At 43.0% G+C, this 24,150-nt stretch overlaps 1 protein-coding gene across 6 annotated transcripts in view; it reads right to left on the bottom strand.

The window, feature by feature from the left end:
- The window catches only part of LOC114102663 (N-acetyllactosaminide beta-1,6-N-acetylglucosaminyl-transferase), an 80,067-nt gene that overhangs the window by 48,104 nt on the left and 7,813 nt on the right, over positions 1–24,150 (bottom strand). For 2 of the 6 annotated variants that reach the window (XM_071613678.1, XM_071613679.1), the window contains exon 1: positions 8,300–9,619. The exons of 1 other annotated variant lie outside the window; for it this stretch is intronic. In XM_071613678.1, coding sequence (XP_071469779.1) covers positions 8,300–9,218 — 919 coding nt within the window. In that variant the 5' untranslated portion in view covers positions 9,219–9,619. 3 more of the 6 variants (XM_027948135.2, XM_071613680.1, XM_027948137.2) reach the window with 3 other exon arrangements.

Raw genomic sequence — 24,150 nt, 5'->3', positions numbered from 1 at the left:
ATACCAGGTACTAAGCTAAGCACTCACACCCATTGTCCAGCTTCATCTGCCAATAACCCATAAGGATGGTGGCAGGTTTGTCATTCCAGTTCTTCTCCATTCATACGATGCCCACCTTCCTCCTGACCAGCTCTTGCCCTTGTTCACTTGGCCACAGCTCCACTGACTGATTTTCTGGTTCCTTGCTCACCCCAGGACCTTTGCAATCCCTATTCTCCACCTGCAGCCTCGTTCCCAAGTGTGTGGCTGGCTCACTCTCATTTTGAGGATGCAGTTCATATACTGCCTCTGCCAGGAAGCCTTCTTTGACCCACCTCATCTAAAGAAGTTTCCTTCCTGTACCAATAGGTATAATTCCTTCATAGCACTTATCCTAATTCTAATGATCTTGCTTACCTGTCTGTCTCCCCCTTTCTAGAGTACATACTCCATGAGGTGGGACCCTTATTTGTCTTATTTGCTACAATACTACAGTACCTAGCACAGTACCTAGTACAAATATCTGTTGAATGAATATGCATTTCATAAATGAAAATGTACTACAGGTTGAGCACCCCTAATACAAAAATTTGAAATCCGAAATGCTCCAAAATCTGAAATTTTTTGAGGACTGATGCAGCACCACAAATGGAAAATTCCACACCACATGAAATATGTTTCATGCACAAAGTTTTTTAAAACATTAAATGAAATTACCTTTATGCTGTGTATATAAGGTGGACATGAAATATAAATGAGTTTTTGTGTTTAGACTTGGGTCCCATCCCTAAGATATCTCAAAGATACATGCAAATATTCCAAAAGCTTTTAAAAGTCCAAAATTTAAAACACTTCTGGTTCCAAGAGCGAGGGATGAGGATGAGGGATATTCAAACTGTACTACTGTTCCTACTAATAGTAACATAATAACATTCACATATGTTCCAGGTACGGGTATAATTGATTTAAGCCTCACAGATTTGGTAATTATTATTTTCTCCATTTTACAGATGAGGAAACTGGGACGCCAAATTTAGGTAATTTATGCAAAGTCACACTGCATGTATACGGCAGAGTCAGGGTCAAATTCGTGTTGTCTCCAGGGTCCATGCTTTACTGTGCGTGTTGTATCCCACTTTTTTGGGGGGGGTGGAGGGGGCGGTACCTGGGATTGAACTCAAGGGCACTCGACCACTGAGCCACATCCCCAGCCCTATTTTGTATTTTATTTAGATGTCCACTGAGTTGCTAAGCGCCTTGCTTTACTGAGGCTGGCTGTGAACTCGTGATCCTCCTGCTTCAGCCTCCCAAGCCGCTGGGATTACAGGTAAGAGCCACCACTCAGGTTGCTGTATCTATCCCCTCTCTATCATTAAGCTTTGCAAATGTCAGGTCACAGGGATGATAATGGCTTGGCTGGGATTCCAACCTGGTTCCCTCTGACCCTGGAATCTGAGCCCCAAACACCAATACTGCAGGGAAAGCCATATGAGCAGGGAGGAGGGGTGACAGATGCCCAGGAGGAACCCAGCCTGCAAGTCTGAGCACACTGTGTTGAATTCCTGCGCACAGAGAGAGCGAGAGAGTTCAGCTGTGAACAGCGGAGTACCCACTGCGCTGCGTTATGATTCCTGCTGTGGGCGCAGAGCACATCACTCAACCCCTCCAAGCCCTTCTCCACCTTTGCAGATGTCGACTTCAATACCCAGCAGGCAGGATTCTTGTGAAGATTCAACTGAGATAATCTAGCCCCATAGGTAGATATCCATAAACATCTCCCCTCCTCTATCCTGTATCTATGCTGATAAGAAGTAGCTAAAATTTCTGGGAAAATGAGCTATCAGGAAGAAAGGGAAACTTCTTGGGTGGGTCCAATTATATAATCAAAATACAAACTTCAGAAAACTTGCATTTGCTAAGTTTCATCTGTAGATTTGCAGTTATTGAAACAATTGAATGAAAAATGAGCAAAATTAGGATCAATTTAAAGTAAGTATATAAATGTTATCTTTCCTCCCCTGGATTTTTCTGTTTATTCTGATTTCTTACTAAGTATATACAGTTTTTATCTCAGGGTGAGTTACGTATTGTAGTTTTAAAATTTCTGTTTTGTACAATGGAAACAACAGTCTCCCTTTTGTAAGTTTTCTTTTTCTTTTTTATTTTTTTAAGGACTGGTCTGAATATAATGAAGTCACATTATTTCAAAGTGTTTTTGTACAAGAAAAGAGTGTGGATTTTGAGATCACCCGCCTTTCCCACAAAAGTAAATGTAATTGGTATTTTTCAAGTTAAAATTGCTCAAGTGGTTAAAGCCATGCCTATCTCATCTGTCCTAATGTCACGTGGAGATGTCACTAATGACACCCCCAGTACAGGGTAAGGAAGCATTCTGCAGTAGGCTTTTGTCTGCAGAGAGAGTCATGGTCCACCAGACCTCGCCCCTAGCCTTGAGCTCCAGGTGGACAAGTGACCCAAGAAAGACAGGTCAGCATTCATCGGCCCCTGGGGTTAGTTGCAGGATAAGAATCTGGACCAAGCAGGACCAATCTAAGGTTTCCTCTTAGCTGGTGCTAGAAATATCAGGAAAAGTCTTCCTTTTCCCCAGGAATGCCAGATGTCAAAACCAACCAAAGCTGGAGCTACTTCTGTCAATCTCTGATACCACATGGGGATCAATCTGCCAAAGGAGGTCAACCCAGAAAGAGGCAGAGAAATAGGGAGACCAACTAACTCATCCTGTTTGCCTGGGACTTTGCCGGTTCTTTCCATGCAAGTTCCACACCCAGAATGCCCAGCTCAGATTAGGGCAAATTGGGATAGTGGTCCGTTCCATAGAGAGATGACTTGGTAAGAAAGAGTCCTAAGCCAAGCATGGTGGCACATGCCTATAGTACCAGTGACTCAGGAAGCTGAGGCAGGAGGATCACTGGAGTCCAGGAATTCTAGATCAGCCTGGGCAACATGGTGAGACCCCATCCCAAAAAGAAAAAACAGCAACTGGGGGTGTAGCTCCGTGCTGCAGCGTTTGCCTAACATGCACCAGACCCTGAGTGCACTTTCCAGCACCCCAAGAAGGAAAAAGAAAAGGAAGGAGAAGAAAAAGAGTCCTGGATGCAGCTGGACTGGAGTCCCTGTGGGCATCTCAACTAGGTGATCCTCTGAGTTCTGGTGTTTGTTTAAGCTCCTTTGACTTTCTGACACATGCAACCTAAAAAGTCGTAACCTTCACTCAAAGAATGTGCACATATAAATACGAGTCACAGCTAAAAAAAGCAAAATAAATCAAAGTAAGAAACACACTATTTTTAGAATTTAAAAATGAGGAAATGTGGTCATGTGATCCCCTTGTGAGGTTGAGACGATCTTTTGACAAAGGGGCTTTGGAAAAAAAAATTATATATATATATATATATATATATATATATATATATATATATATATATATACACACACACACACACATACACACACACACACAAAGTGGAAAAAGGAAGAGAGACAAATGAAAACATTCCTATGGAAGAAAAACATCCAGGCATGAGAAAAGTTGGAGTCATCCATGAGCAAAGATTCAAAAGACCAGACAACGCAGTTGAAGGAAGAAAAGGAGTCGAAACCAAAGCAGGTTAGCAGCCTTGCCTCCTAGGGCCTGCCCTGCCCTGAAGTGGGAGGAAAAGATAACTATGGGACTGGACTGCAAAAAAACTAGACCAGCCAGGGCTGGGATTGGGGCTCAGCAGTAGAGCACTCGCCTGGCAAGTGCAAGGCCCTGGGTTTGATCCTCAGCACCACATAAAAATAAATAAATAAAATAAAGATATTGTGTCCAACTACAACTAAAAATAAATAAATATTAAAAAAAAAAAAAAAACTAGACCAGCTCACAGATGCTGAACAATTTCATAAGATTCAAAGCAAACACTCCAAGGAGACTTGGAGTGCAGCTCAGCGGTCGAGCGCTTGCCCAGCACGCACAAGGCCCTGGGTTCCGCCCCACGTGCTGCAAAACCAAACCAAACAGAAACTACAAGCCCTCTGGAGCTCTACCTTGGGGCAGGTAGGCAAGTGAAAAATGCCAGAAGAATAACCAGATTAGATAGAGAAAATGGACTCTTCTTAAGGAAATACGTAACAATAATTACAAAGATCTGAGAGAACATACAGGTGCCGCAGAAGTGAGCATCTGAGCCGGATGCTCTGCAGTGTTGGAGAGATTTGGGATCCTGTTGGTCTTCCTTGGACCATGTGGCCAGATGGGAGAGGATCCCTTCCCAACATGAGCCCACAGAACAGATCGGGCAAGTATGCTCATCAGATCCCCTGAAGAGGTGCTTGAGGCTGGGACCCCCAAGGGCCTCCTTTGGCCTGGTCTGGTACCATTTCTTATCTTATTCTTTTTTTTTTTTCCTTCCTCCTCACCCGTCCCATGGTGGGGATGGAATCCAAGCTTCCCACATGCTAGACCAGCACTCAACCACTGAGCTATATCCTCAGCCCCTGGCACCATTTCTAATGAAGTATGGAAAGTCAGGAAATAAGTTATTCTCTCCCTAGAAAGACAACCTGCCAGAAAGTCAAGAGAGAAAACCATCTGACGCTATGTGGGCAGCGAGCACCCTTTCTACCCAGTCTCTCCAGTTTTGTTTTATGGCAAAGTTGTGTTTATTTTTGACAAAATGATGTTTGAAGCCATAGTATCAAATTCATGAATCTCTTTAACATACTATAATGATACAACGAACAGCATTTCTACACAAATTTGGTAATTTTTATGATATTTTGTAAATTTTCTAGGTATACAAGCTAAATGCACTAACATTCTCCATCAATGCACAGGTATTTTGAATCATAGTTCAGGTATTTTGAAACTTCCCTCTAGTTTTAAACCATTTCCACTTTGTCTTCTGACGCCATCTGATTCTAGGGTACTACTCATCTTCTTGGAATATTTTGGGAAACTTGATGTGCCCGGGCAGGGTCTTTCCATCATACACAATTTAATTGAGGGTGTTTAGGAGACAGAAGTAACATAATTTTGAGGGAAGAAACCAACAGCTCTATTTGTATTTGCACATTTGCAAAACTAACATGCCGATACTGTATTTGCAGAACTTTTCCTCTTAAAACATGACACTGAAAATAGAAGAGCTAATGTGATTAAAGGCAGTCTGGGAATAAGGAACTAGATGCACACCCCAAATCTTACACCACATCCAATGCTGAAGTTACCTGAGTACCTGAATAGGTTTTACCTTGCTTTTGAAGATGGAGAAAGCATTTGGTGATCTGTTCCCTTCAATTCACTTGTAATTTTTTTGGTACCAGGGATTGAACTCAGGGGCACTTGGCCACTGAGCCACATCCCTAGCCCTAGTCCTGCTAAATTGCTCAGGACCTCACTAAACTACCTAAACTGCTTAGGCTGGCTTTGAACTTGCTGGGATGTGGCCACCATTCACAGGTAATTTGGGAAGGCCCATCTGCAAGCAGTATGTCCTTTTGCCCTGAAGCGAGATGTTGCCAAGAATCGAAGAAAGGAAGGAGGCAAAAGCTCCAGGAAATGTCACATCATCCTGAAATGTATCTCTTACAGATAAATCAGAGTGGACAGGTCACTGGCAGGGGCCGAGCTCGGCTTCCTCTCTGGAGAGATGCTCTCTAGAGACACCCTCTCCTCCGACTCCTGCAAGGGAAACAGGATGTCACAGCCAAGTTCACGGTCAGTGTGGACCCCAGGATCACTGATGTTGACGCTCTTTCTACAGATTCCCTGCACTGTACATGCTGTCTTCATGGGGTTCTGAGCATTGTGTCTTTTGCAAAGAAAGGTGCAAATGAAGACAAGATTTTCCTATGTGAACCCCTTAGTTTGAAGCTGGGGATTTGAGGTTCTGTTGAGTGCCAGTGATTTACATGGTGTCACGCTATTGCTGTGAAAGGGCAAAAGCCAGTGCCCCATACTACATCCTATAGCCGAAAGCATTTTTCTCCTCAACCAAATTATTTTTATTTTTATTTTTTTTAAGATGGGATCTTGCCAAGTGTGATAGCTCATGCCTGTAACCCTAATGCACAGGAGGCTGGCGCAGGAGGATTATGAGTTCAAAGCCAGCCTCAGTCTCTTAGCGAGGCTCTAAGCAACTAGCAAGATCCTGTCTCTAAATAAAATATAAAGAAGGGCTGGGGATGTGGCTCAGTGGTTAAGGACCCCTGGGTTCAATTTCTAGTACCAAAAATAAACAAATGAATGAATGAATAAGTAAATAAAGCTTCTACCTTCTTTTTTCCCCACGCCCTAAAGAAAAAAAGAGAGAGAGAGAGAGAGAGATGGGAATCTTGGTATTTTGCTCAGGCTGTTCCCAAACTCCTAAGCACAGTGATGCTCCTGTCTCAGCCTCCAAACACCTGGAACTACAGGTGGCTCCACCACACCACACTTCAATTCTCACAGGGAGATCTTTTGTCCTTGATTTGCTTACACAGATTTGACCTGGATAAAACCAACCACCCTCAGGCAAAGTAATCACAGACATTTACCACGAACCAAAATTCATATTTTTTCTTAAAAAAAGATAGCAAGGCATTATGTTTCTCCTTTTGCTGAGTAACATAATGCCTTTATCTCAGTACAGTACCTAAGGCAGCCTGTGGCTAGGACCAAAACCTACCTTATGAATTTTAATGGAATAGTAGAAGTAGAAAGAGAATAAATATTTAAATATGAAAATGGGCCTGTAAGTACCTAATGTTCCCAAATCATCTGACATTAATGGAAACAACCACTCAGGGGTGAAAAGATGTAGCCAGAGGGGAAGGAAAGTCAGGGGAAAAGACACAGGAGCTAGATGGTTCACCAGACTAGTCACCCTGGGATTCAGAGACCAAACATGCGGTATTTTCCACAGAATGTGGGCGTGTTTATCACCCAACAGGCCCTGCCCTGCAGCCCGAGAGTACTTACCAGCATTTCCAACTTGGCAGCCCCCCAACAACCTGAACAATGATTGCTTTTCTCTTGCTATAATAATGCTGTCTAGTTCATTAGAGATCCATTTGGTATTTTTCATTGAGTCCAAAACACGCCGTTTCTTTCCAAAGGAATTCTATGGGGTTTTATATGTTTAAAAAAATAATCCATTGGGTAAATAAGTAAAGGTAGAAATGCTTTGATAAGAAAGAAAGGAGTTTTTCCTGGGGCTCTCATTATTTATCTGAATTTAAATGTCTTTTTTATTAAATAAACAAACACATAAATGTAATATGGTACACGGGTCCAGATATTTCTTTGCTCAATGAGTTTAACAGATCTCAGCTGTGGTGTAGTAGTAAAGCCTCACACTTGACATTCATTCATTCATTCATTCACACACTTGCGCATTGATTCATTCATCTAATATATATTTATTGAGCATTTACTAAGTGTTCTGAGCATTGAGATTATAGAATTTAACAAAAGAAAAAATGACCTAGACTTCATGGAACTCATGCAGAAGAGGCCAACACCAAATCCATTCAAAAAAGTAAATTGTTATAGATGGTGACAGATTCTTTGGAGGGAAAATGGTGTCCGAGTGCTCTGAGCTGCTGTCCTCTGAGAGCTGAGATCTGGCAGGTGAGAAGAAGGCTGTAGACCTCTAAGGATAGGCAGGGGGATGGCCAAGGCAAAGATCTGGAGCTAAAAGCAAATCTGACACCTTTGGAGTGAAGAAAGAGCACAGGTGGACTGAGTACAGAAATATCTATTGTGGTAAAGATTTAACAAGTGTTGTGTGCAAAAGAACAATGATAAACTGCAAAGTGACACCACAGAAGGGTATTATTTGGTTGTGCAAGAATCCTTGAATGTGCTCATAAAGAATATCATTCTGCATTTAGAAAGGACAAAGGCAAGAACTGTATATTTCACTTTTTTTCATTTTGTGTTTCCTAATAAAACATGGAAGACTCTTCAAAAGCCCTCTCAAATACAGTCAGACCTCAGTAGCCTGGGGGATGGGCTCCAGAATCCTCTTCAATGCTCAAGTCCCTTCTACAAAATGGCGGAATATTTGCATGTAACCTATGCACATCCTCCCATGTAATCTAAATCATCTCTACATGACTTAAATACCTATACAATGTAAATGCCATGCAAAGTGTTGTTATACCATATAGTTTAGGGAATCGTAAGAAAAAGTCTGTACATGTTCAGTAGAGACACATTTTTTTTTTTCTGATTATTTTCCTTGCAACATTGGTTGAATCCAGGGATGTGAACCTGTGGATAAAGAGGACGGCCTGTACATCTCCTCTATGTGAAATACAGAATCGCACATACCTGGGATCCTATTGAGCGTCACCCAGTAATGTTCATCAGGACTGAAAGTGTCTTTGGACCACTGGAGCAAATCAACAGCCCTTGGGTCGTGGAGAACAAAGTTGGCAAATTCTCTTGATAGAGCAACATAGGCAGAGCCAAAGTAAATGGTGAGATTGTGGGGAGGGGGTGGTTTCCGCGCTGTGGTTCTAATCACATAAGAAAGCTCTTTGCCCAGATGTTCTCGGTGGACGTACTTGGTCCGACCAATAGCATGAGCGGGGGGCAGCACCCCTGGGGTAATGTTCTTCCCTTTAAATCCTTTCAGATACTGAACTATTTCCTTGTTGGTTTTCAGGGGGAAATCTTGCCCGCAGGTGTTGAGGACGTACTTCCAGGGGACCTGGGAGGTTGACAGATCTTTGATACAGTTCACATCCGCCTGGAGTCTGGAAATCCCACCATAGACCACTGGCTCCATCTTAGAAGCCAGAAAAGCATTTGGGAAGCAGCTCAGTAATTGTTCCACCGCATCTTTAAATTCAACTGTTGCCTTTTCATCCACATGAACGCAGTAGATGTTTTGGGGCATGAAGAGAGACCTGAAGAGCCTTGCGAAGGTGTCAAAATTGTGATGGATGACCATTATATACGCCAGAGGAAATTCAACTTCTTCCTGAGATAAAGGGGTCGTGATGTAGTGACTCTGGGTCAGATACTCCTTGCAAGAAGACTTCTCGTAGATGGTCAGTTTGTTTCTCCACAGGAAAGGAGTTTTCCCATTAATAAAGGACGTGCAAACTTGGGTCAGCATCAACGTGTCTGAGCTATTCAGCTTCTGGTAGCTTTGCTCTCCCCCAAAACTGAACACATAGAACACGATAAAAATGACCACGGTAGAGACAGAAACGATAAAGAGGTACCGCAGGGATGGAGGCATACCTCAAAGAGGGGGGGGAGAGATGTCACCGTCCAGCCAGAATCTGTGACTCCTTTCCCAGACTTACTTGTCCCCCCGAGTTCTTATGGTGGCACATAGTCCAGTCATTCCTGCCGGGAAGGACACGCTGAGGATTAACTCCGTTGCATCCAGGTGCTGGGTCTCTCTCTCTCTCCGGGAGCTGATATTAGAAACCGATCCCGCCTCTTTCAAACCTCCTTTGTCTCAACCCCAGTAGCAGGTTGCCCAAGCCCAGCCTTTTTCTCCTCCCTCTGCCTCGCTGTTGGCGTCTGCTGCCGGTTCTGCGGAGACTCTGGCCACTCTCCCCGCCACCCCCGGGATGGAGTTTCTCGGATCTCTTTTCTTGCATGGCCCGAGTTTCTCCCCGCGACCCCCCCTCTCGTCCTTACCGGCTCGCGGGTATGAGCACTCAGTGGCGACGAGCTCGGGCAGGCGACAGCTTCCTGCAGTTCATCCCGCGGGCTGCCGGGCTCGCCCCCTCTTGCTCAGGGCCGAGACGCCCCGCCCGGTCCTCTCGGCGGGTCCTGCGCAGCCCGCAGGGCTCCACGGAGCCTCCGCTCCCTAGGACGCTCTTTTACCAAACACGACTCAAGTGTCAAAACCCGAAATAAAAGGGAACCTCCTCCAACCCACACTCCACCGTCGGCCCCGCCCCGCTCTTTTCCAAAACCAGAGCTTCCCGGGGGCGCGGGGGAGAGCCTGTCCCGGGGCAGCTGCGCCCGCGACCGGGAGGCAGCCCCTCTCCTCTGGCTTCTAGCATCCGCCCCCGGTGTTTGCTGTGCAACTCGGGGTCAGATGAACAAATCCTGAGCTACATCCCCTGATGTGGACGAGACCGGAAGGCTTCGCAGACAGGAACTTGACTCCTGGCCACCAATGTCGTTCACATAGGGGATCACAGGGCAGTCAGGTTTTAAGCACCCAGGATGCGCAGAGAAGCATCTAGTCTAGAGTGTTTTTCACTGAAAGTAGGAAATGCATGTCTTTTCCCATATGTCAGTTGTGTTTTGGCTAAGGAGTAAGGGATCTTGGGGGTTTCACACTTTCCCATGACTTATGTTGTAATGAAAGTTAGATTAATGCATCTTATTTAATATCCTCTTTAAATGATTTTTAAAACACCAGATTACTGACCGCTTTTCCCATGTTCCTTACTAGTCTGAACTTAACTCAGAACCTCTAAGCCCACAGCATTAACTCATTGGAAACTGGGTCCTCTATCCCATCCCCCCAAAGAATGTCCTTGAATGTACATCTGCTTCTTCCATTTGAATAGTCTCCAGCCTGCTGTTGATGACATTGGTAGGACCACCTACTGATTTCCTGCTTTCACTCCTGGGGGTAAGAAAACCATTGCTACTTCCAAGGCACCCAGACTCAAGCTGAATGATATACTATATCCTGAACTCACTGCAGTTTTCTTTTCTTTCTATGCAGTATTCACCTGCATACCCATGTTCATTGCAGCAATATTCACAATAGTCAAGTTATGGAATCAGCCTAGATGCCTATCACTCTAGTTTTCATTCTTTGTTCATTGAATATGTTTTATATTTTCCAGTCTATACATTTTTTTTCTCCTTACATCCACCACAAATAAACGATTTATAACCCACCTCTGGATTTTTAGGCCAGTTAGAAAAAGAAAATATAGCCATTATGTGGGAAAAAGTAGATCAATTTAATTTTTAGTGTCTTGTAGAGTAGAGCAAAAAAAAATTACCTAACGTTCCTGATAAAGGAAAATTCAATCTCAAACTTCTCCTTTTCCAAATAATGCTTTTAAATATTAGGTTATTACATCTGCTATTTCTAAGCAAGAGTGAGTAATTTCATTATCTTGTTTGGCAAAGCCTGTGGCTTAGAATAAATATTAAAACTCTTACAGCTTGACAAAACATTCAGCGTAGAGATACTACATAACTTAATTACGTAACTTTGTTTATATTACTATTTCCAACTAATCGGTAACATAGGGGTTCAGATTTATACAGGCTTTGAGGGTAGACAATTAATAAGGTCACTATACATATAAAAAAAAAAGTACAGACCCTGGCCAAAACAGGAACTTCCATAATACTTCTGGATTCAATCCAGTACTTCAAATGGCATTCTTTAAGAATGAAAAAATATAGCCAGTCAGTTTTCTCCCCTCAGCAATCCTGCCTGTCCTTGAGCCAAATTCCCCCACCCTTAGGTGGTTATGTTGTGGCTGGCAGTGGCTGGTGTCACAGGAACCAGGGTAGTGTGACACCATGAGCCGTCAAAGGGGCCCTGGGATGTGGCACTACACAGTACTAAAAACCCCTATAGGAGAATTTTTTAAAAACTACTTGTGTATTAAAGAATGTCTGCTACCTGTTCACTTTCCTTCCTGATAGGCTGCACAACCTTCTTATCCAGAAAGGACACTCAGAGCTTTTGTGCTATTGAGACTGGATGGCTCAGCTTTCCCTACCTGCCTTTTACTGCAGCCAAGGACAGAGTTGGTGCTTGCAGGCCTAGCAACCAAGCCTGTTCTTCACTTTGGAAGCAATTATGCCTGAACCAGCCAATTAATCAGGCTAGACACATTTACCCTGCCCTGGGGCCATCAGAAAGCTTTTTTTTTTTTTTTTTTTTTTTAACATTCAGAAGTTTTTATATTCTGTTCATTATTTAAGACTTTTTCAAGTTATGAAAATATGTAGAACACAACTCCAACATAAACAGGGTATCCATTATTTGAAATGAGGGAGGACTTGGAATCTCAGTGAATAAGAAAAATAATCAAAGGAGGAAGGAAGGGTAGGATTGCCCGTGTGCTCCAGGCCTCTTGGCTTTCCCGCAGGAAGGAGCAGGAGGTAGCCCTGTGAGACCTAGAGAAACCAAGTCGCACGCACACAACCTAAGAATTGCTGCTTGCCACTAAGCTAATTAGCTAAGAGGCAAAAAAGACTTTGTTGTTAGGTTAAAAAATAAAAATAAACAAACAACAATCTTGTACTTAATCTTGTTGCTAGAGAATCACACAAAGACAACTGTTGAAAGATTTATGGACACACTTCCTTCTGCACCAGTCTCTGCTTAATACCAACACACACTTCATTATGTTACTATAATTGTCCTGGGGCTTCTTTTTCCATTCCCAGTCTACCACTGTTCTTTACTTAGGAAAGAACTTGAGAGGACCCAGGTTTGAGCAAAAACACTAGATCAGTAAAGTTAAATTTATAGCAAATAGGGCACAGCAAAAAGGTTTGGCTTGGATAAAATTTGTCGAGGGGCTGAGTTCAATTGGCAACAAAGGCTAGCTAGCTACATGAGATGAGGGAGGTCTTGTTGATTCTTGGGCGTGTTGATGGCTTTTCTGTGGAAGGGCTTTTGGTTTACTTGTTATTGAAGCAGATCAAATGACTCAGGGATTTGTAATTATAACACTCAGGTACCTGTCTTTTCCTTTGAACTAAGTCAGAGGTGGGAAAGTCAAGGATATTGGTGGTGGTCCCATTCACTTTGGACAACCAATTAAGAAACTTCATTCCAGGTAGACAAATGGTTGGTAAATACTGCTTTTATTTTATTATTTTTTTAAATGGTAATGATTATGGTGCTAAAGAGAAGAAGAAAGAAGTAATTTCCAAAGCACCTCTTTAATTAAACAACAAGTCTCCCATAACTGAGATGTTCTCCAAGAGGGTTCACTGGGGAAAATCCTCCTCCTGGGGCCCAATCATTTTACTTTCTATATCTTTCATCTAATTAGCAACAGAAGAAGTTGTTATCTAGATTGCAGAACCCTAAGCATTGCTTTAAATTATCTCACGGGGGGAGGGGGATGCTTAACATGCTGTATTTCATTTTGTTTTATTATCTTATTTATTTATTTGCAGTACTAGGGATTGAACTCTGGGTGCTTTACCACCAAGCAACATACCCCAAAAAGGCTTTTTTATTTTGGCACAGGGTCTTATTAAGTTGCTGAGGCTGGCCTTGAACTTTCAATCCTGCTGCCTCATGTCCTGAGTTACTGGGATTACAGGCCACTGTGCCCAGGCTGGTCAACATGCAGTATTCTAAAAACCCGAGTGGCAAGTCCAGTGGATCACCATAGACCATGTCATTACACTATGAGCTGGAATGATCTGCACCAGCTTTAGATGCAGCCAAGATACTGTGGAAACCTGGATACTGAATGAGTTTAAGCAAACACTTGCAAAACACAGAACACGAAGTATTCAAATAGGCAAATGTTAAAAGCACACACAGGCAAGCAGCAGGCTTCTGCTAGCATGCATTTAACAACTAGAAATAAAAAGATCCTGACTTTTAGGGGTTTAGAAAATAAAAAATAAGTTACCAAAAATAAGTCACGATCAGATCAAATCACATCTTAAGATGAAACTTCCCACTGAACTCATTTGTGGAAATTAACTGTTTAACCTTGAGAGGGTAAATGACTCATTCATTGTGTTTCCAAAACATTTGTTTCTATACGAATTCTGTCTAATTGGGCATGTCTGTAGCTTGGGGTGAGGATAATCCACATCAGTAGTTTCAAACTTTAGCTTAATATCTCCTGTCTGGAGGGGATGTTAAAATAAAAACTGCAAAGTCTCACCCCAAGAATTCAGTAGGTTTCCGGTCAGCTTGCTGATTGACATTTTGGTCCTAGATAATGCTGATTCTGTGGATCCCTGGAGTAAAGCTTGAGAATCAGTGGACCAGAGACCAAGAGTCCTTGATTCCCCCTCTACCATGGTCCCAATTGATCTACTTTTGTACAACTAAGCAAAATACCAAAGGGGAAAAAATAAAATTTAAAAAACAATGTTTTGGGGAAAACAGCACAGTACAATTTGCAAGTAATTAAAAACATGAACTCAAATTCCTAGAACACAATTTGCTATGGAAAACAAATATGTGGTAGAATTGTCCTTCAGTAGTCACAGGGATTGGTTCCAGGTACCACCCCTAACCTACCAGGATACTAAATTCCCGGATGCTCCAGTCCTTTCTACAAAATGCTGTAGCATATGTGAATAACCTATGCACATCTTCCGGTGTGCTTTAAATCATCTCTAGATGACTTATGATAGTTGATACAGTATAAATGCTATGCAAATATCTGTTATACTGTATTATTTAGGGAATAGTGAGAAGAACAAAGTCTGTACATTATAGTACATATTTGAGGGGAGAGGTACTTTCGATCTAAGGTTGGTTGAATCGATGGATTCAGACCATGAACGTGTCGGCCCAACTACATTGGGAAGAATGGGATCAAATGGGTATAGAGAAAAGCGCTGGTGCTGTTATTTAAATGAGAGGAATCCTAGTTTATTCCTCCCCAAATGCCCATCTCTAGTGACTGTACACAGCAGCCACACCTGTGCATAATCCATCTTTCACAAACTATAGGACAGGATAACTTAACGACAATACTGCTGAATTGACTAGCTAGTCTTTCATAAGCCTGGGCTATAGAAACATGTAGGCGTAGGACTGAGAAAGAGGGAGAGACAGAGAACACTAAGCATCGATGAAGATGCGGAGCAACCAGCTCAGACACGGCTGGGGAAGTAGGAATTGGTACAACTTTGAAAAACTGACATGATTTAGCCAAATTGAGTGTATCTATAATTATGGCTCAGCAAGTCCATCCCCAGGCATTAGCTTAACAGAAATGGATATATATATATATATATATATATATATATATATATATATATATATCAAAGGAAATGTATTTCCGTAGTCACTGCAGAAATATTCATTTTTGGCCCAAATGTCCATTAACAGTTAATTATATATCAGGTTTGTTTACCCTTGTTTGAGCAAGGCATGGTGGTGTGCTCCTGTTCAAAGCTAGTCTCAGCAACTTAGTGAGGCCCTAAGCAACTTAGTGAGGCCCTGTCTCAAAATAAAAAATAAAAGGAGCTGAGGGTGTGATTCAGTGGAAAAGCACCCCTGGGTTAAATCCCCAGAACTTAAAAAAAAAAAAAGCCTTGCTGTGAGGGCCTATCCTATGCATTAATGCATTGAAGGAAATTTGGGGCATCCCCAGCCTCTACCCACAAAAGGCCAGTAGCACCCTCTGCTTCCTCCCCAAACCAGCTGTGACAACCAAAAATATCTCCAGATATCAGACTTCCTCTCTACACAGTAATAAGAATGAATAAATGAGATACAACAGAAAAAGATAAATCTCATAAACTTAATATTAACCAAAAAGTCAGAAAAAAAAAAGAGTACATGCTGTGTATTTCCACTCTATAAAAAGGACAAAAACAGGTACAAGTAACTTACGCTGTTAAAGATCAGAGTGTTAACGGGATGCCATTACATGGATGTGCTGAACACCTATTGTGCATGCACCTTTCTGTGTTATACAATATTTTATCAAAAAATGATGGATGAGTGAATGCATCAACTCTTCTCCCAGAAAAACTACTCCAAGAGGGTTTCCTTCCTTCCTTCCTTCCTTCCTTCCTTCCTTCCTTCCTTCCTTTCTTTCTTTTTGTAGGGGGCGAGTACCAGGGATTGAACTCAGGGGCACTCAACCACTGAACCACATCCCCAGCCCTATTTTGTATTTTATTTAGAGACAGGATCCCACTGAGTTGCTTAGCACCTTGCTATTGCTGAGGCTGGTCTAGATTGAACTCCTGATCCTCCTGCCTCAGCCTCCTGAGCTGCTGGGATTACAGGCATTCACCACTGTGACTGGCTCCAAGAGGGTTTCCAAGGTGAGTGGGGATCAGGAGCCCCTTTTGCATAGCTAACATTTATCGATGTCACTTATGGCCCCCGCACTCTGCAGTGCCACATCCCAGGGCCCCATTGACTGCTCATGGTGTCCTACTACCCTGGTTCCTCTGAAACCAGCCATTGTAAACCACAGCATAACTATCTCTCCTTCCTACCAGTGAGCAGTGTCTAGCAGAAACAGGGCCACTGAAAACAGGAAGCTGAAACTTAATTCAAAAAGCTGGCTCTGAGTATAAACGTAGAATTAGGTGCTGGCCCTTTAAGGCACTTGGACTCTATAGGGGGAGGGGGCTGCACTGAGGAGCAGAATGGGTGGCAGAACAGGGAACCAGGAAGCATTAGTGGCAACAGCTGGCATCCTGGGCTGTGACAACTCCCCACTTTCTAAAGAGGAAAGAGGCCCGGGAATGCCTTGCTTCCAATAAGGCACAGGCACTCCCTTTCCAGCTCGCCCCTCCCTTCTCTCATGGTCCATCCATCAGGACCATCATGGACCCTGCACCTAACAGAAACTCTCCAGGCTTTCCTTTCCTTTCCCTCCAAGAAGACACACCCTCTTTATTGCTGACGCTCCCTAGTCCCCAATGACACGCCCCCTCTGCCTGTCAAGGCAGCCCAGCTGTTTCTGCCAGGCTCTCCTTTCTTGTTAGTCATATCCAGATAGCTGCATCCTTCCACCAAAGGCTGAAAGTCACAGTTCCCCAGGGGTTCTGTCCACAGTATGGTTTCCGCCCCATCCCTACTTTCAAACCTGGTGGCAGTTTCACTATGACTGCCCTGGGTATTGCAAGATCCCTTATGATTTTTCTCTACTCTGCCCACACCTTCAAAAACAGTTTCTTTATTAAGCACCCCTGCCTCCGCTGCGTTTTTTTTTTTTTTTTTTGTCTTACTGAGGACCAAACCCAGGGCCTCATGTATACTAGGCAAATGCTTTACCACTGAGTTACACACCCCAGCCCTAAGTGGCCCCTGCCTTGTGTGTGTGTGTGTGTGTGTGTGTGTGTAGTGATAGGGATTGAACCCAGGATCTTGGGCACACTAGGCAAGTACTGTACCACTGAGCTACATCCCCGATTTTTTATTTTTATTTTTCCCCTTTTCTTTTCGAGACAGGATCTGGATAAATTGCTAAGGCTGGCCTTGAACTTGAGATCTGCCTGCCTTAGCCTCCCTAGGAAATGGGATTACAGGAGTGTGCCACCACAGCACACTGTGTTCTAAGTCCTTCTTAATTAGCCTAATTTGACTGTGATGGTTGTTTCTCTGTATTGTATTGTATTATATTATATTTATTATATTATATTCCCTGACCAATTCAATAACAAAAGATAACATTGAGAGATACTTATAATGTGCTAGGTGTTTGGTCAATATTTCATGTAGATTATCATTCAATGCTCACAACAACCCTTTGAAGTAGCACAATTACCACCCCATTCTACAGATGAACTGGTGAGGCTTAGGGAGTTCCAACATATTGCCTGTGGCCGTGAAGTCAGACAGCATTAAGAGCCACGCTGAATTCACACAGTCAGGCCTGAATGTCTCAGCTTAACTGCCTCCCAACACTATTAGATTTATCACACTATCACAAATTGTTCAGAGCTCCTTCCCAGAGGCCCTGGCTGCAGTTGGTGGGAGGTGGGAACAGCATGCGCCGGGGTGGATGCTTCTGGATCCTGGAGGGAGACTGGTTACCCAGAGTGGGACTGAGAGAATAAATGGATATACAGAGCTTCATGGGACCCATGCTTCTCATTGCTGGAGAAGCGGAAAGAATAAACTTCCTGCTGTCGTATTAGAACTGGAGATGTCAGTGTGTTCTTGTGGGTTCAAATATATACTTCAAAAATTAAAACCCAGACATGTTTGTGCATGTGCATGGGTGGACATGAGAAAACTCAAGATGCAGTGTTTGAGAATGCGTGCTGGTATGTACACAGCATGGTGTCATGCGTGTATACCAACATTCTGGGGACACACGCATAGACCATTGGCCTTCTGTGTCTGTAGGTTCCACAGCCATGGACTCCACCAACCTTGGATGGGAAATATACAGAAAAAAATTCCATCTGGACTAAATGTGCACAGACTTTTATTTTTTGTCATTATTCCCTAAGCGATACCATAGTAACAACTATTTAATAGCATTTACATTGAATTAAGTGTTATAAGTCATCTGAAGATGATTTAACATATATAAAAGGAGTCAATATCTCCCCACCCCATTTCTGCTGAAGCCCGAGGGGTTTGGTCTGAAGTTCTCCTACGTGACAAAAGGAACTTCTTCCCTAAGGACTGCAGTTAACACAAGTCTTCTCTATAATGTCATCAAACAGGGAAGATTAATTTACAGGAAAGATAACTAGAGTTGGTGGCACCCATATGAACTTTGTCCCAACTGTTATCTGACCTTTAAGTCCATTCATCATTCTTAAATTATTTATTCTTCCTCTGAAATATTCTATGTCTCTCACTTCCCTGTCCCCTATGAAGAGAGTATATCAATGTGTAAGAGTTTCGGGATTATTGGGTACTCACTTTTCATTCTTGTGATATTCCTGTGCAAGTAATAAATTTGTGGGTTTTTTTCTCTCTTTTTTAACATACAAGATATATACAGGTTATATGCAAATATTAAGCCATTTTATATAACACACTTGAGCAGCCACAGATTTTGGTAACCGAGGCAGGTCTTGGAATCCATTCCCCAAGGAAATTGAGGGATGACTATATATTTTCTCTAGTTCTGGCCCTTGAAGGGGCACCAAAGTAATACCCATGCAGCAATAAGCATGTCTCATTAAGATTCTTGTAAGTTTACTTCTTTTGAAATAGTTTGAAATGAAAAATTGAAAACACAAGATCTTCAAATATTTTCCAGGTATTCAAAGAGTAGTATTAATGAGCTGATTGAGCTACAGGAACTTCTGAAAGGCCATATGTAGGGTTAGAATGAGCAGGCATTAAGGTTTAAACAAACCCAAAGTAAGAAATTTTACCTCCTGAAATTACAGTTCCTCATCTGCAAGTGGAAAGAATAATAACAATCTCCCTCAGAAGTGTTCTATGGAGGTCAAATGATTTAATTAAATAAAGCTTCGATGTTAGTTTTTCTGTTCTTTTCTTGAAAAAAAATGTTTTTGTTGTTCTAGCAGGTGCAAGTGCCATATGCATTTTATCCCAGTGACTCGGGGGGCTAAGGCAGGAAGATTTCAAGTTTGAGGCCAGCCTCAGCAACTTATATCAAATTGAGACCTTATATCAAAATTTTAAAAATAAATAAATAAAAGGACTGGGGGTGTAGTTCAGAGACTGAGTGCCCCTGAAGTTAATTCCCAGTATCAGAAAAAATCACGGTATCAACAGAACAATGTTACTGTTAGAGCTTTTTAGATGTAGAAATTGCTCTGTTTTGTGAAAATAACATGGAACACTTATTTATTTTAACATTTATTTTTAGTTGTAGGTGGACACAATACCTTTATTTTATTTATATGTGGTGCTAAGGATCGAACCCAGTGACTCACACATGCCAGGCAAGCGCTCTACCACTGAACCATAAACCCAGCCCAGGACACTTCTTAAAATATGATTTAATGTAAAGATCTATGCTCTGTTATAGAGTCAGTTCTTCCTTCTTTTTATGAGCCAGTGGAAACTTTGCCTCTCTGAGATTTTTAAATCTAGTTTTTACTTTTTTGTGGGGGGTGGTTTGGGGGGGGGTTTACTGTGGATTGAACCCAGAGGCACTCAAACACTGAGCCACATCCCCAACCCTATTTTGTATTTTTAGTTAGAGACAGGGCCTCACTGTGTTGCTTCGTGCTTTGCTAAATTGCTGAGGCTGGCTTTGAACTCACAAGTCTCTTGTCTCAGCCTCCCGAGCCGCTGGGATTACAGGCATGCACCACGGAGCCCAGCTTGAGATCTAGTTTTTAATATGGGGTGGATTATTAAGGAAGAACCTTTTAATGATTTTCAGACGGTGACACATACTGAAAACAATTACTTGTCTAGTACCTGTTTAAAAATAACAACAACAAAAGAAAAGGACGGTGCTGCCCTCACCCAGAAGTGTCTGGTCAAGGGGCTCACACTGCCTGGGGCTTTGCCCACCTTCTGTGCTGCTGGGGTCCCTGTGTGGCTGATCTGTAACTCGTGCCCAGCACATCAGCCTGCAGAACATGGGCTGGGAAGCTCAGCAATAGAACATGAAGTTGAGCAAGGAAAGACGCTTCCATTCTGGAAAGAGGTGAGGAATAAGCTAAAAATATTCCATGCACACCGGAAAGACACAGCAATGTACAGCTGCCCCTGCCTCAGGCCATGCTGGGCCCTACAACCTGCAAATACTTTAGGTTTCTGTCTTCAGATCCCCACTCATGCATGCAAGGTAAGTGCTCCACCATTGAGCTACACTCCAGCTCCTGAGTAGGATTTAAACAGCAGAAATCAAGAGAGAAGCCTGACCTATCATTGCAATTGGAGTTTCATTCCTAACTCTGCCTTTTCCTTGATTTCCTTTGATCTTCTGTCTTAACCTTCCTTTGGTTACTCTGAAAGCAAGGGGAAACTTGTGCCTGAGCCACCACCCACCCGGCTTTTGTCTGATTCCAGACACTGAAGATGCTGGAGTCTCACAGAATGGGACTAAGTTCCCTGGAATCACAAGAGCAGCTAAAAACAGCTCCGCCCGGCTCAGTATTTGAATGGAAAATTCTACAAGGGTGAAATAAGAATGGTTATGACTTTTTTTTTTTCCCACCAAGGCTGAAAGGAAGTTAGAATTGCAATGTTTACAGGAATTTGAAGTTGACTTCATTCCTAATAAGGAGAAAACTAGGAAGAGACACATTTATGAACATCTGAGGTAAAAACAAATGGCTGTGGAATCCTGTCGGACACTGTCCTAAATTTGACAAGCTCAGTAACACAAGAATACAGTTTTCTTTTTTCCTTTCTTTTTCTTTTTTTGATGTGTGTGGTCCTGGGGGAATGGAACCAGGCCTCATGCATGCAAGACAAGTGCTTCACCATTGAGCTCCACCCCAGCTCATGAGTAGGATTTGAACAGCAGAAATCAAGAGAGACGCCTGAAGGTGGATTTAAACCGCCCCTTCTTCAGTTTCTAGGTGGTCGCATGTAGACAGCATAGACGGAGGAGCGCATTCTAAAATGAAGACTCCAGTCAAGGGGCAAACCTTGGGAAACAAAAGGAACCAAGAAGCAAAGTCCACAAAAATCACAATCTAGGACTCTAGGACATTCCATCAGCTCACCGCTAATGAGCTGGAAGGAAAAGAGAGCCAGCTGCAGTTAGGAAGAGAGAGGCAGGGCCACTGGATTCCCGTGCAACTTCAGAAAGGACTCTGATCACAGTAACTACACAGGATAGAATCAAACAGGCGGTTTTCTTTATTTTTATGAAATGAATCTTAGCTCCTGGTTAAAGGATCCGGGGGGTAGCAACTTGAATTCAGCTTGTGCCCATGCAGTGTGTCCTCAATCTTTAATTCAGCGTTGGACCATCTCATCTCTCTCCCTCTTCTGACCTGGGGTCTAGCTCTGTTGTCTGCTCTGGCCTGGAACTCACAAGCCTCCTGCCTCAGTCTCCTGAATAGCCCAGATTACAGACATGTGCCATGCCGGCTGGCTTGACGATTTCACCTCTTAGTGGATCCCACCTTCACCACAAAGGCAATCATTCTGACATGAATAAACGATTGGCTTGGGGCAAGTAATACAAACTCTCCCTGCCTCGGTTTCCTCATCTGTGAAATAGGGATTGCAACAGTACCTAGGCTCAAGAAATGTCCAAAAGGCACTGACATTCTCTTCTCAGATACACCAAAGGCCAATATGCACATGGAAAGGTGTTCAGCGTTGCTATTCCTTAGGGGCTTGCAAATGGAAACTACTAGAAGGTACTGTTTCACACCCACTAGAATGGCTAAAATGGAAAAGCTGAAAGCAAGCGTTGATAAGACGCAGAGGAACAGAAACTCCCACAAACTGCTGCTTGTGAAACATTGTGATCTCTCAGAAATCAGTCTGTCAGTTCCTCAAAATGGTAAGCAGAGGCTTTTTTTTTTTATTCTTAGTTGTTGATGGACCTTTATTTATTTATTAATTTATATGTGGTGCTGAGAATCGAACCCAGTGCCTCACACATGCTAGGCAAGCGCTCTATCACTGAGTCACAGCCTCAGCCCAAGCAGAGACTTTTCATTTGGACCAGCAATTTTACCTCGGGTCTCTAACCAAGGAGAAATGAAGACGTGTGCCTCCACAGAGAGTCATTCAGCGCACCTAGTAGCACTGTTCATCATGGCCCCAGAGTAGAAACAACCCAAATGTCCATCAGCGAATGAATGAGTAAGCAAGTGTGGTGTAGCCATAGGTTGGAACGGGATTCATCGGCATGGAGATGTGAGGAACTGTTCATACAGCAAGAGGGATGGACCTCAAAAATCCTGATGGTAACTGAAAGGGACTAGGCACCACAGATCACTATTGTATGACTCTATTTATACAAAGATTTCCAGAAATGCTGGAGGCAGTGGTGGGCACCTGTAATCCTAGCTACTTGGGAGGCTGAGGCAAGAGGATGGCTATTTTGAGGCTAGCCTCAATAACTTAGAAGACCCTGTCTCAAAATTAAAAATACAAAAAGGGCTCGGGTTATAGCTCAGGGGTAGAAAGCTTGCCTCGCATGTGAGAGGCCATGGGTTCAACCCCCCAGTACTGGAAATAAAAGGAAAAAAGAAGAAAAGAAGAAGAAAAGAATGAAATGTCAAGAAAAAGCAAATCCATACAGCCAGAAAGGTAGGGCTGGGTATGGAATGGGAAATAGAAAACAGGTGTGAATTTTTGTTTGTTTGTTTTTGTGGTGACAAAAATGCTCTAAATTAGATTGAGGTCATGGTTACAAGATTCTAAATCTACTAAAAAATCACGGATCTGTACACTTGTAAAATGAGTGACTTTATGATATGTAAACGATACCTCAATAAACTTTGTGGAATGTAAATTCTACCTCAATAAAGCTGTTAACTTGAGTGGGGGCTGAATTCCCTTAGTCGCCTGTCACTGAAAAGATTTGTGATGTGGTGATGGCCACTTCCATGCCTTCCAGAAAGCCTTTATAGTAAAACAGAGGCTCAAAAACCACTCTGTCTGTCTAAGTTTTTGTTGTTTGGTGGTGCTGGGTATCAAACCCCGGGCCTCACGAAGGCCAGACAAGTGCACTACCCCTGACCTGCACCCTCAGCCCTATTTATTATGAGTTCTCAGTGACTCGGTGGCAGAAAACCAGATATATGGAAGCAACACTGTGTTTATTTTAGCAACGCCAGGGGAATGAAAATCAGTCGGGCGCTGTGTCCACGGAGGTTCATAAATGTATGAAGCTCCCTCTCCTTCGAGGCTCTGCAGATGCTTAAACCACAAGCTTTATGGAGAAGTGACCAGAAGCTACAGGTAAAGTGAAAAGAAGAAGTACCTGGTGCAGGCAGGGAGCCAGACATGCACTGCCTGGGGCTACCCAGATGACAGGGGTTCCTAGGCACAGGGCAACTCAGCTGGGCTGGGCTCACAAAGGAACCAGGGGGCTGGGGTGTAGCTCAGCAGTAAGACTCCATGCTTAGCATGTGCCAGGCCCTTCCATTCCCAGCACCAAAAAAAAAAAAAAAAAAAAAAAAGATAACTGTAATTTTCCAGGCAAAGAAGGGCCTAGAAGAAAAGCTGGCATAAAGGCAAAAAGGTCTATTTGGGGAACAGCAGTTGTACAGGGAATTCAAGTCAGAGCCAGATAAACAATTTTCACTACATTTTTTGGACATTTTAAATAAAAGTCTCTCAAGGTCAAAATGGTTCTGACAAATTCCCTTAATGCCTGATTTCACTTTTCTAGACTTGAACTAAAACATACACTTCAGTCCTTAAGATGCATCAAGAGGGTAATTTACGCTGCCCTCAGCAGCCCCAGGTCTAATAACTCCCACAGCCCAACCACGCTCCCCCAGGGCGCTTTCCAATGGGTTTGGGCCTAAGTGGCAAAGGGTGTCTGCCCTTTGGAATAGACAGCGTGGGGTGGGGACACGGGAAGATTAGAATTCCTGGCCTGGGAACTGCTTAAAAACTGAGCCAGAGTTAA

This window comes from Marmota flaviventris, chromosome 6 (assembly GCF_047511675.1).
Source record: "Marmota flaviventris isolate mMarFla1 chromosome 6, mMarFla1.hap1, whole genome shotgun sequence".
NCBI classification, from domain to species: domain Eukaryota; kingdom Metazoa; phylum Chordata; class Mammalia; order Rodentia; family Sciuridae; genus Marmota; species Marmota flaviventris.
Note: the sequence above shows the minus strand (reverse complement) of the source record. Positions and strands in the feature narration are given on the sequence as shown.